General features: G+C 36.1%; 1 protein-coding gene across 4 annotated transcripts in view; it reads right to left on the reverse strand.

Moving 5' to 3' along the window:
- LRRK2 (leucine rich repeat kinase 2) overlaps positions 1 to 14,208 on the reverse strand; it is a 63,621-nt gene that overhangs the window by 41,823 nt on the left and 7,590 nt on the right. For 2 of the 4 annotated variants that reach the window (XM_064422050.1, XM_064422051.1), the window contains 9 exons: positions 13,483 to 13,571; positions 12,962 to 13,096; positions 11,233 to 11,367; positions 7,646 to 7,777; positions 5,029 to 5,148; positions 3,796 to 3,920; positions 3,164 to 3,243; positions 2,297 to 2,403; positions 527 to 656 (listed from right to left, as the gene is read on the reverse strand). In XM_064422050.1, coding sequence (XP_064278120.1) covers positions 527 to 656; positions 2,297 to 2,403; positions 3,164 to 3,243; positions 3,796 to 3,920; positions 5,029 to 5,148; positions 7,646 to 7,777; positions 11,233 to 11,367; positions 12,962 to 13,096; positions 13,483 to 13,571 — 1,053 coding nt within the window. The other 2 variants (XM_064422052.1, XM_064422054.1) reach the window with 2 other exon arrangements.

A 14,208-nucleotide genomic window follows, 5' to 3' on the forward strand; every position in this document is an offset into this window, starting at 1 on the left:
AAAATAAATAAAAAGAATGCATTTCCAAATTTTACATTAGCACTGTGTGAGAACCCTTTGGAACACCGTAAATCTGAAACATAAATTAAACTGTGGTAGTTTTCTTCATCATAGCAAACTATTTTAATCCCATTCCATTAATTCAGTCTATGTAAATAACTGCATCCTAGCCAGCAAGAAAGTAATATTAACAAAATGTTATTTTAATAATCAGAGGTAATTTTGTGGGAAATTTCTTATCTCTCAGTGCAATTCAGTGTGGCTAACAGAAGGGGAGACCACCCAGGCATTGTCTACTTGAATCTCACTGCTCAAGAACCATGAAGGGAAGAATATGCAGCTCACTCCCTACACACACTTACTTGGGCATTTGACTACAGGGCTTACCAAATTCAATGTCTTAAACAGGGCTGTCAGTCTGTGGTCAATTTTACTACCAGTTAGCAACTTAAATGTAATCAGTCAGGGCACAGAATCCCAAAACTCTTCACCATGAAAGTGGACAAGACATTTCTAATTTTATTACCTTCCTTCAAAAACGTGATTCAGAATCCTGCAGGCACTTTCTACAATTTCAGGAGAATGTGGATGTTTCCTCATTATATCCAAAACATTCATATGTATGCCTTTTGCCAGTAGTGTCTTCCTAATATTTACTAAAACACAAAAGAGCAAGCATCCTGTAAGTAAATCTTTCTTTCTGTGTAGTTCTCAAACACAATTTTTTTTCCTCCTTTTTTGTTTCAGTGTTTTCGCCTCATCAAACAGGTATTACAGTACAAATTAAAATGGGAAACTATTTGAGTTGAAGCTGACTTATGTTTGCATAGCTTAATCAAACACTTTATAATTTCTGACTGTCTAGTAAGTTTCTACACATCTGCTATTTTTACTTAGGTAAAGGTAACATATGGGAAGAAGAATGTATAGCCTCACTCGTATCTTCAGGAAAGTTTATTCTTAGACTTTTTCCTTGTAATTGCATTCCGTGATCATATAGGAAAGCTAGAGCTTAAAACTTAAAAAAAAAACCTTTTAACTTCCAAAATGAAACTTTAAAAATGAACTTATATTTATTAATTCTCTTTACTTTGTTAAATTCACTTTTTGCAAATTCAAATATCCAAGCACATGTTGTAGCTATAACTGTAAATAATAAAAATTAGAACATTATTAAAATTATCATAGTAACTACCACCAAATCTTGTTATTCCCAGTTCAGTAAATCCATTTCATATGGCTAGTTCAAGCCATACTGCATTATGCCAGAAGGTTTTACTAAGCTTCTTTATGTCTATAATTTCTGCTGTAATTGCATCCATTCAGGGGAAAAACAAAAATAATAATAATAATTAAAAAAAAAGAAATAAAACAAAAACTTGCTTTAGACTTCCAAAAGGAATCAGAGGCCCGCTTGTCAGTAACATGTTATGAAAGTACCTGGTATATGACAACAGTATGCATACATTTATGAGATCTATTTCTCAGTATAGATACATATTGATCTCATAAATAATTATAAAACCTTTTCTGTGTTAGGTTTTATGTACTTGGATGGCTCAATAAACTGGTGATAAAACAATGCTTTCTCACCTAGAGAATGGTAATTAACTGCTAGGATTTTTCTTCCTATCTAGCCAGTGGTTTTCAATGTGCAGTCTGCAAACCACTTGAGGTCCATAACCATTTCAAAGGATTCTGTGAAAGTTATCTAATAAAAGCAGGCCAACTGTCAGTAGGCTTAAATACTCTACTCAGGGGTCCACATCTCCACTGAAAAATTTTGAGGGGGTCTGAAAATTGAAAAAAGTTAGGAAACCATGTTAGGGACACAAGCAGGAGTAAAGCAATCTTGAAAACTGTCATGCACATGCTTAACTTTCTACACAATTTGATCCACTGAAGTCAACAGGACTGTGTTAAGCAAGAAGGTGGTATTTGTTGGGCTGTGGTCCTTATTCATGTGATTTTTCAACAAATGCTGCTCTTGACCAAATTCAAACATGTGATAAATATTTAAACAAGCACACAAAGAGAGCACAGTTTTTTTCATGTCTCCTACTCCAAAAAGTAGCAATTGCAACATATAATGTGGCAGCTCTTCATTTCCTCATATTTTTTGATACTAGCTAACAGTAACTTTTTCAAAGCAAAGAATAAACCTCCTACTTACCACAACAACATAATCTAATCACAGGGAGTACTGTATTGACTCAGCAGTACACTAAATTCTCTTTAATATTTTTGCAAAAACTTTCTGCTGAATGAGAAAGAAAAGACAATTAAAGTCCCTTACCATTTTGTTGTGACAAAATTGCCAAGGCACTAGCAGCTGCCTGAAACACTTCTTTTGAAGAGGAGTGCATCAGCATGGAGAGCATCACTGCTCTGTCTATTGGGAACCTTTCAGAGAGAAATAAATCACTGCACATTGACTGTATTACAGCAGTTACTTCATAATTGCAGTTCAGCTTCTTAAAAAGGTATGACATAACATAATTAAAATTTCAGGTGATTGCTCTTGGTTTCTAGCATGTTTCCAGAGCAACAGCTGACAGAAAACCCTTTTTAAGTTATGCAACTTTATCTAGTCTGAGTCTCCCTAAATTCCTTGGAACCATGCTTTCCAAGGAACCTAAGGTCCAGAAAGGGGTATGAACAGGCTTACAAAAACTGAGTGACTAAAATTTTAAGGAGCTCTGAGAAATAGTTCAAGTAAAATGGAAATTTGTGTCTTATCCATGCCCAGTAGATTCTCCCTAATGAGGCAGCATTCCCTCTACAATGCCTTTTCATCTATTTTGTGGGAAAATGAGCACTGATTTTCTACACTCCTTACATGCTAGGTATCTTAATCTTGTCTGTTTTCCCAGTTCTTACATTCTTATATTCTTTATCCCTGTTGCAACTGAAGACAAAATTCCTCATGAACTGTAAAAATCAGCTCTAATAGGCTGTGTTCTGACCCTTTATGAAAACACTAGCAGATTTTCCTGAGTCAAGGTTAGCACACTTTGGAAGAAATTTTCCCAGATGTGGTTGATCATCATGCATTTCATCTACTACAAAATTAAACATAATTGAAAAGTGAAACATCAAATGACTTAATAACAGGCACTCATTTTTTTTCATTTCCAAAAATCCAGTTTAAGACAGCACTGACTGATTGTCTCCATCTCCAATCTTCTCATGAAGGTTGCGTTGATACAGAAACAGATTTTTCAAAGCCCAGCACGCAGCCTCCTAAATATAAGCCAAGACAAAAATATTAAGAAAATATACCTCTAGAAGATTAAAAATATATGAAAAAACTTACATAGTTTGACTGCTTTTCAGTTCACAAAAGAGGTACAAGGTACTTTATGTAAAAATAGAATAAAATGTACACTGTAACATTCTTTATAGCTCAGACAGGCCTGAGTTACAAACATGTGTGACAGTCTCATTATTTGATTTGCATTTTGGTATCTATTTTAGGACAAGATTAATTCTTCTGCTGATGGGCCTGTGTTTGGCTGTTGCATACAAAGGAGGTATGTAAACAACAATCTTTGCATGGCCAAAGTTTCAGGTATATGCCTCATCTTAACTACCTACATTTGATCTGAAGAAGTAACTAAAACCTCTAAAGATGAACAAAGAAAAGCAAAAAAGGTAAGATTTATTCTAAATCTAACCCAGATATTAAGGTCTTTCTTTTAGCCTGAGGATATAGATGAGAAAAGCATGTTTCTAAACATTTTATTCAATACATAATACAGTCTTTCCATATTCCCATCACCCATAATTTCTCACCAGCACATCTGTATTTTTTCGGTGCAGTTCTAATGCTCTGTAACATGCTTCCAACCAGCACAACTTTTCTTCCTCCTCCTCTTCTTTTCTTTCCTCTAAGTCCCGGTTTAAGAATATTGTTTCAGCTTGAAATATAAAATATTTACAATAAATTCTTATTTTGAAAACAAAACACTTATGTCTTAACCTTTCTGTAGTCATGTAGGCACTCACACTGCCAATGTGTGAAAATCAGTGGGAAGATAAGACTTTTCTGGGAAGGGAGAAATCTTTTGATATAAACTCTGAGACAGACTTGAAAAATGTCTTCAAGGTTATTAAGGGAGCAAAAAACTTAAGTGTAGTGTAGTAAATGACTCACATAGTCACAGATCAGTCTAGGCTTTGGCTCTGAAAAGACCTGCATGTACCTCTTTTTGTTGTGTATTTACGTACAGAATACCACAGATATAAAATCTAACTGTGAATATTTGCATGGAACCACTTATTACAGAGCCATCTACACTCTGAAGCAATGCCGTTTAAAACAAAATGTAAATTGCAGTTGCTAAGAGACAAATAGCTCGGGAAGTGCAACAGAATTTGAAACATACCATTTTCTACCTGTGATTTTTCAGCAATTAAGGGAAAGAGAAATACTAACACTGAGCCTAATATCTGAGGCATAATGGAATGTGTACTGATATGTAATCTTTGATATTTTGGGGACTCTTAAACAGCATTTCCACTGACTTTTATATGGAACAATTACAAAGACAAAGAGGATCAGATTCTTAGCTTTTTCCCACTAGCTAACTAATTTCTGTCCGAACTGTACTCAAGGAAAAGTTTACATCTTTTAATTGATTTCAGAACTCAAGCACAAGCATTGATTTGTTGTTATCAACTGCCACAATATGAGTACTGTCATACCTGGCAAACACAACATCAAATCAGAGTTGTTATCATTGGAGACTTTAAGGAGGGATTATCCAGAATTTGTCTATGAATAAACAGTTTGCTCTGTTCAGATCTGTCAACATAACTCACCAACTCTGAACACGGTGCAGATGTTGGGCATATGATATGAACACAGTCTTATCATAGTGAAACAGCAAACTGTAATCATGTAGGAAATTCAGCTTTGTTGAAGCTGTCCTGCCTGAGGCTTTTGTGTTAAAGAAATGGAGTTTGAAATTATTACACAAACTTACTAGAATGAAAAAATTAACAAGCAGACAGAGATTTACTCACTCAGAAGAGCTAAACAACTGAGAGCTGCAGCTTGTAACTTTGCATTTTCAGGATATGTTGTAACAGCCTTCACAAGGACTTCTGGAACCTTATGTAATACAAGGATATTGAAAAAGTTTCCTGAAACCAGATAAGATATCAAATTATACAAACACATATCTAGAGCTTTGCATGCATTTAACATAAATTTCTCAGCACACAATGCACAAACTTTGTAACAAATGCTGTTTTTCTTACTACAGGGCTTGACACTAAAATTTTATTTGTGAAATAAGAGGTTAAGGATAAAAAAAAGTTGGGATCTACATTCTTTGTGGACCTTTTTAATTTTTTTTTTTGTACAAGAGGCAGAAGTTTAATGCAAAATGAAATACACACTGTCATCAAAATAAGAAAAATACAGTTGGTGTATCATTTGCAGACTTCCTGCCAGGAAGCAAGTGCAGTCCTGGTCCTGAATTCCTGCAATGATTTCATTTATCCTCTGACACAAGCAATTTAACCCTAGTTTACTCTCTGCTTTTGCCCTCCTCATTAAATAAATCAAGGCCAGCATTATAAATATAGAATAGATTCCTTCTGGAACAGAAGAAAGCCTTTGATAATAAATATATTTAAAGCACAACAATTATTCTAAGTTGTATAGTATTTTGTATTATAGGCTGAATACAAGGCATTCTCCAAAAAGCAAGCAAATTCAAATAACTTCCTTGTTTGGAGGTGTCATCAGAAAAAAACAGACCAACACTCACTTTGTCAAATATGGTTTGATAGCTACGGCTTCTATTTTGATATTCAATTTCATTTAAATCTTGATAAGCAAAAATGAGAATCAGAGTAGTAACATGAAAGATCAGTTGTGCGGTCATGTTATATCAGCATTGCTGTTTCTTAACATATTTTAATGGAAATCGTATGTTTCTGTAAATGCATTACTTACCTAAAGAAATTAATAAACCTAGGCTATGTGATGAGTAATTCTGTTGGACTTGGGCTGGCCAAGCAGGTATCAGCCAGTTAAAATTCCAAAGACAGTCAAATCTAGGATAGCCATTACCGGATTAGCAAGAATGCATGATGGTGATTTTGGAAGCTAGTACATGCTAACTTTACCATTTCACTGCCAGTTAACATGGGCTTAAGAAGACAGTGTCAATCAGAATAATCTGTGAAGCAACACTGGCTATACAGATGAAAGTCTTCCAGACTATTTCCAGGAGCACCTAACAATTTCACATCTGTTCCCATAATTGCATGGTGCTGTGAACACCTTTTCCATAACTCTACTACATTAGCTCTTTATTAAGATGAAGGGCTCAAAGAAGAAATGGATCTTGTGGCTGCTTTTCTGCCACTCTTTGTTGTTGGTCAGTATAAACACATGGCAAACATCTGAACATCTGATTGAAACCAGGCTGGTTGCACTCACAGCAAGATCAAGGCCTGTCAACCAAGCTCCTGTGTTCCCACAAGTGCTTGGTTTCCCTGCCTATCTTCAGTTAGCCTTGCACAGCAAACTGTTCAAGGTCAGTATCACCTCTTGCCAAAAAAACCCTGCAATTACCACCTCAGCATCCACCACATTTCCTTAAACATCTTATCTGGCTTTCTGAAGGGGAATGGGAAATTGCTCTGGGTTGCACTCAGGTCTGATCTGTATTTTCTACCATATGTGAATGAAGAAGTAGAAACAGATGGTGAAAGGATAGGACCAACTTTTTTATGGGGAGTCATACACTGGTACCAGCATCTGCAGCAGCTTCAGACCACCACCTGCAAAAATTGGGAAGTCTCTTGCTGAAGAAGAACCAGCCATGGAGTGAGGGCTGCTCAGGCAGCTGTTCACAATGAGCTTGCATGTAGCAGGGGAAAAAAGATATTTATTTTCATTTTATTTCACCACTTCCTACTACGTGGTTCTTGGCAAGTGCTCAGATGGATTTATTACAGTCACAAATGTGAGAAGAGAGCTGCTAAGAGGCAAAACTTTTTGCCACTAACATAATTTCTCTTGATATGACACTAGCCCATTTTAGCCCAGACAACTAAAGTGCTTTTGCTCAAGTCAAGGCAAGCCCAGAAACCAGTGATTTGTTCACTACTGCAGCACTGGGGGGCCCCAAGACAGGCATCATCACTGGAATCATGTCAGGAATGCAGCACAGATCTCTGAAGATAAATGTATTGCAAGGAGGAAAGCTAGAATTTTTTAGAGAATACTTTTCAACTAATTCTGTAGCACCAGTTTCTCACACATTCACCACTGGCACTTCAAAAAATAAAATCTCTAGGTAATTTTCTTCTTTTCTATAGTAACTTTATACGGAATCGGACCTACTGATTTCCCATTCTCCTATTGTGCTTCCCACCCTTTTTGTCTCCTTACTTCCCCCTAACTTGAGTCTTTTATGGCAGCTGCTCATTGTTACTTACATTTACCACATAAGGACACCACATTGACTGTGGCCAGGGTTTTGCATCATTAGACACAAGGATCTATGCACCACCCTGAGGATTTACTGGAACTGCAGTTGTGGTCTGTAAACACTCCCAGTTAACTCCAATTCTTACATAGTCAGAATAAGCTGACTTTATATAAACAACTTTGTGAACTTACCCAATGTAAGCTTGTGCAACAAACAGCAACTCACTTCCTGAACTGCTTCACTACTGGGGAAACTTTTCATCATTTCCACTATAACATTGTAGCAGCGAACATTTCCCGACATGAGCACTTCAACATTGCTGGCTGAAGAAAGAAACAGAAACAAAAACTGCTTATTAAGACAGAGGGAAAAATAAAGTTGATTGGATTCCAATTCAGACTTTAGTTAAATTGATTTAGAGAACTGTGACTATACTGCAATTTTTACCTTGCATCTTGAAAGAAAGGTGGCTTTATTTCTTGATATGGATATAAAATGATGATGAACATTTGGAAACTATCCGTTAAAACAATGCTTTCTCACCTAGAAAACAGTAATTAACTACTAGGATATTTCTTCCTATCCAGCCAATGGTTTTCAATGTGCAGTCAAAATTCAGATTAACATTTTTGGTTTTTTTCCCATTCTATATCAGGACATGTAACAGAAACGTCCACTCAAACTAATCTTGGGTAGCTTTTTTCTTAAATGTGAACAAGTCATTTTATAAATACTATATCAATCTTATAAATGGTGTTTCTAACATGATTGTGATCAAGTATACATTTTACAGTATTTCAGTAATATTCCCAGGGGCATAAAATTAAGAAAAAATTTAGATTTTTTTTCTCATAAAATTTATTCTGTAGTAATTTATTTGATTAAAAATGAATTTCTGAGTTTTCCTTCTTTTTTTAGGGGGCAAGTTAGGAAGTTATTATTCTCATATGAATTAGTTCTACTGTACACCTGTTGTTCAGTACCTGACGATACTGAAATGTTCATCTAATGTTCCTGCAGTATTTTGAAAGCCATTGCACACCCTGTATTTCACAGAATCACAGAAGATTGACATTGGAAGGAGCAGCTAAAAGGTCACTGTGTCCAGCCCACATGTTCAAGCAGGGCTGCCTACAGCAGGTTGTCCAAATGGCCTCTGAGTATTTCCAAGGATAGAAACTTCACAGCCCCTCCAAGAAAACTGTGCCAGAGCTTGGTCACTGTCACCCTGTTTACTCTTTATTACTTGGGCCAGATACAGAAACCAACAGGACAATCATGTGAGCCCATACAGAGACAGAATGTATCCATTCCAACTGAGGACAGAGTGATCCTACATATAGTGATTTCAGGCAAAAAAGCATCATGGTAGTTAAAACATAGTGTATGAAAGCATTCTTGTAGTATTTCTATCCAGGGTATGAGACAGAATATGAACCCAAGACATCTTGGCCAAAATCCTGGCCCAAATGAATGAAAGGGAGTCCTGTCACCAGCTCCAAGGGAGTTAGCATTACTCTGCTGAGGTGTATAAATCTGCTTAGTTTTTCTTTCAACAGCTTGGCTTCCCTGGATACAACGTAAGAGAAATATTTACAACTGCATTATTAAATATAATTACCCTTTTAAAAAGAGCAGCAAATATTTAAAATAATACTTCTCTAAATATTAAATAATGACAACCTACCAGATGAAAAAGCAAGCTCTGAGTGGGAAGCATTTCTGAGGCACTCTATTTGATAGTGAACGAAGGTACCTTTCACAATGCTTTAATAGGACAGCCGTTTATCATGTCATTCTCAACTGAAAACACACATTCTACAAAACAGTATTGCATCACTCCACAGCAAGTTGTGATTTCAAAGGTGATACTTATGAATATAGTAAAATAGATTATTCCAAAATTAATCACTATGGAGGTGGCATAATGAACTGAATGTTGAAACTGCAAGATCCAAGCAATCTCCAGCAAGTCACCGTATCCCAGAACAAGTTAGAGAAAAAGAGGTGGAACAGATCTCATTTAATCTTAACCACCAAAACTTGGTCATCTAAGTTCTCTCAAAAATCAATTATGAGATCTGAGCACTCTGTATGGAGATTCACCCCAGCTGGTTTAGGGTTAGGTAAATTTCCTCTTGAGGTGACTGCGTCTCCCTACTAAACAGAGCCCAAGCCTGGCTGGCTCCCTATCCAGGCCATTTAGATGGGTAACATTCTGTGATCCACCACTCCACTCTGGAGAACAGTCAGCAGCAAAGCATTTTTTTCAGGTCGCAAATACTACTGAGATTAAAGACTTCTTGTATATCCTTATCCTACAATTTCTTATAACATGAGCCAGAACCAAGTCTCTAAGTATGTATTAATGAAAGAAGGCCTAGTGATGTACTCATTCAGAATAGAGACTTGAACTTCAGGGAATGGGGACACATTAGCTACTGGATAACTTACAGTGTGTACTTAACACTGAATTATCTTCTCAGTGGTGGCCTTAAAGGAATATATTTTGTTGAATTCTTGAGGGATATTACCAACCAAGAGTATGAGCACCAGCTTTGTACACTCATGTGTAAGTAGTCTCTGTTCCTCTGGCTATTTTCAGTCTTTCATATTAGAAATCAGAGTATGAAATACCTACTTTAGAGCAGGTCTTTTTCATACCTTCTCTTGTGGCACTTTGTATAACTATTTACTGCTTTAAAAAGGACTTAAAATCTGGCATTCTCCTCCCTAAAAAACAGCAGTAACTTTTGGGCTAGGGTAAAATTATTTCTGACTCAAGGAATACTAAACTTTTTAAATACTAACTGGAACAGCAAGAATTTTAAGAAACAGGAACTAGATAGCTTGGAGTCTGATGAAATGCGGGACACTTCAGTCTAGTTCTTGTTCAGTGGGCATTCATGGGGCCAGCACAGTTCCTATAGAGCCAGACAGGATGTACAAGCAAGGCTTTGTAAGTAAACACATTTGCAGGAGGTACAACATTATGCACCTCATGAAAGACATGGAGAGCAGAACCCTGCTCTGTGCTTCCCTAAATCTGTCAGCAGGAAGCTGACAAAACCTGCCTCTGTGTCAACAAGATCAGATTGCTGTCAACAAATCAGCCCAAATCATCAAACACATTTCTCAGGATCTGATTTTGCACAGAACAGGGAATGCTGTTACAGGAAGACAAGAGATAACAAAGACATTTCCTTCCAGTCTTACTGCACAGCACCTGAGGACACTGTAAGACTACCACATGCACATGCTTTCCATTGCAGCCACCACTGAATTAATTACCACAGCAGGTCTGAACTCACATATTTTTTTCCCAGGCCTGGCCACTGAATTTTTAGGAGCAACATTCCTTAGTGGGACAGACTTTGCAAAAATATTCTTTACCTGTGACTCGAACTTGCTGAAGATTTATTTAGTCAATAAATATATCTTATTTTTCAAGTAATAAAAGATGACAGGGCAGGGTCTTGAAACTTCAGTCTCTACAACCATGATAAGCAACTTTGCTATCACTTACTCCAAGTGGAAGAAAGTATCTTTCTGTTATTTACTAAAGATTTATGCTTTAATGGTTAAATATACAAAATATCCTGTTTAAAAAAAAAAGGGTATTTCCCAAAGAAAACAGGAAGGTGATTTGTCTGGCAACTCCCAAGCGGTTCTCAATGATTTTTTGCAATCACACAAAGATTACTTTTTACAATTACAGAAAGCAAGAGCTGATATACACTGTGGAGAAAATGAATTGAAAATAACTTCTAATACTTACGTGGACCAGCTAAGGAATGTAATGAATAAAGTGCAGGAAGAATCACCTCTTCTTTCTCTGGAAACTCTTTAAATACTTTCAGTATGATCATATGATCTTTGCTTTCAACAAATTCAGTCAGCTGCTCTTCTGGAACTAAATTGAAAGGCAAGAGATACAGTGTATTTTGAGGAAATAATCCTTATCCTGGTGCATCATGAGAAAAGACAACTGCTTTTATCAAGTTTCCTTACATTTATTTTCTATGTTTCAGAGGAAGTACTCTCCATATGCATAATCTTCCACGATTATGGCTTTTTAAACTAACAACTGAGCCTCTTTATAAACACCTTTTTCTAGCTTACACTTTATGTAATTGAATTCTGACTTTTAAATGCTACCTTGTGAATCTGTATTTTAGAAGTCTTTTAGCATTTTCCACAGAATGCTAGTCTAAACCAAGTTTCCACAGATAGTCCAAACCAAGACAGTATATAAGGGAGGGAAAAGCTAAGCATACAGTGGGAAAAAAAAATAAAATTAGGGAATGCCATTTTGCATACTCTGATTTATTTTTTTTTTTAATAATGGACTTTTTTTCCATAAAGCCACACTTTAATAACATCTCACTTTAATGGCTTAAGGTTTTTCTCTTTCTGGCCCCTGTTATTCATACTGACATAACTGTGTGGCTGTGCAATGAAGCAGATAAGAGAACTGACCCAGGATGAGAAAGAGCACCTCTTAAATTTCACAAGCTGAATTGTTTTCTGAATCTGGTTAAAGATAAGGTTATGCAAACATCCACATAACAAAAACTGACAAGGTGGCTCAGAGGCAGAGAAAACAAGGCAGGAGCATCCCACGAACTTGCCACATTGGTGCTGCCATCAAGAAAGTATGGAGGTAAATACCTGCAGTCAGATCTGTGAAAATCTGGCACTTAAAAAAACATGCACAGAAAACATAAGGTGGAGACTGAAGAGAAAATACAGCAGGGCTAAAGTATTTAGGGACAGGAAGAGGAAAAGGAACAGAGAAGATAATTCCAAGCACACATGTGCTAGAAAGACTTAAAAAAGCAATATAGAATGGTGCCAAAAACAACCAACTGAAGAACTGAAGACTATCTTTGAAGCAAAGGAGTACAGCAGAGTGATAGCATTTCTCAATATTTATTTTTAATCAAGAAACTCAGTTCAAAGCAAGGGGACTACAACAAGGGGACTTCTGGCTGAAACATGCACAGTTCCTGAGGTTTCTGCAAAAATTCAATACATGTAACTTCATTTTTCAGCATAAATGGGAATATTGTATGACACATGATCACCTTTTAGCATTGTCAGGGTAAAAAGCAGACACAGTATTTTTCTAAAGTACTAACATTTCTTTGATTTTAGAACTGTTCACATTACTAAAATTTACCATCCTTAAATACACAATCCTGTTTTTGAGAATTAAAATCAAATGTCACTATTCTTTGTTCCAGTTACTGACCATTACATCTCTTCAGTTAACTCTGGAGTTAGAAATTAAGGGATATTTTATTTTAAAAAGATGTCGTGTTCATTGCTCTAACTTATAGAATATGTCATATTTCTTGGAAAGTCTGCTTTGTGCTAGCTTAAGAACAGATGTAATACAGAAACCAGTCTGGAATGCAAAGTTCATTTATTGCCTTTAAATTAGTATCTGTCATCCCTCCCAATCTATACATTTTTCTGAAGTCATAAACTACAAGATAAAATACCTTTCTCAAAAAGTTTGTGTAATGCTTTACATCCATGCTGCTGGATCTCTTCATTTTTAGGGAAGGTGTGCATGGCATTAAATACCAAGGAGAACACATCCACCTCTTCTTCCAAGAGCAGGAAAGCAATTATGTCTAAACAGCAGAAGAGATTACATGTTGCACTGATTATTTCTCAATATTTTCACTGAAACACCATAAAATCCAAAATTCTTTAATACTGTCCTTAAAGTTTACACTGACAGTTCAAATCCAGTTTTGTATAACCCACAACAAAGTTATCTCTTAAGGTAGCATTTTACAATAGTACTGATGTTCTAAAACTTTACCACCAAAAGACAGTTCATACCTACCTGGTAAAAATAAGTTCAAAATAGCATTTTGTACACATTAAAAATGACAAGTGATTTCATGGAGTAAAACAGAGAGTAAAATCCAGTCTGCCATGTACAATCACCCACTTTGAATTAGCTCTGTGTTTTAAAGGCTTAGATGAAATAGGAAAGTAAAGCACACAATACCTGACATGAGGAGTAGATTTAATGCTTTTAGTCCTATTACTGAAAGATTTACATTTCCTTTGTGGACTGTAAGCATTTTAAGAATCTGCCTAAAAATGAAAATCAAAAAAAAAAGGGAAAAAATAGTTATAGCTAAAGAAATATTGGCACACACAATTTTTTGTCAAACATATACTTTGAAAACAGAAGTAGTCACAGAAATTAGCAAAACCTTAAAAATCTCTTAAATAATTTTAAAAATCCCTTTTATTTCAGTTTATATTTTTTCAAGTTACCAGCGAAATAATATTATAATTTCAACTATGATCATAGTTCATTAAAATACTGATGTATAACTTATCCAATTTACTTTAATTTTCAGCCAGTTATATGAATTTATTCTGTAGGGTCATTTAGGATGTGGCTACCCTGCAGAGCACCAGTCTGTGGAGCACCACAGAGTGAGGACAGCACAGCACAGCTCTGCTTGCAGCAAGAGCTCAGTTACAGTGAACAACCAGGGGTCTGCTGGGAGAGAAGCAGCACTTTCCCAGCTGAAGAACTGGAACAGCATCTTGATGAACTCAATCCTATGTTTCAGCCCCACAGCACTTACATGATGCTGGACAAACTCCTAAAAATAAACATTTCCTAGACTGCCAGTTGCACACTGTGTACTTTCTGTAAGTCTGTTCTGACTTTTTAAAGAGAGAGCCAAACAATGCCAAGTACTGCAAAATTCAGGTC

Source organism: Passer domesticus, chromosome 5, assembly GCF_036417665.1.
Source record: "Passer domesticus isolate bPasDom1 chromosome 5, bPasDom1.hap1, whole genome shotgun sequence".
Lineage (NCBI taxonomy): Eukaryota > Metazoa > Chordata > Aves > Passeriformes > Passeridae > Passer > Passer domesticus.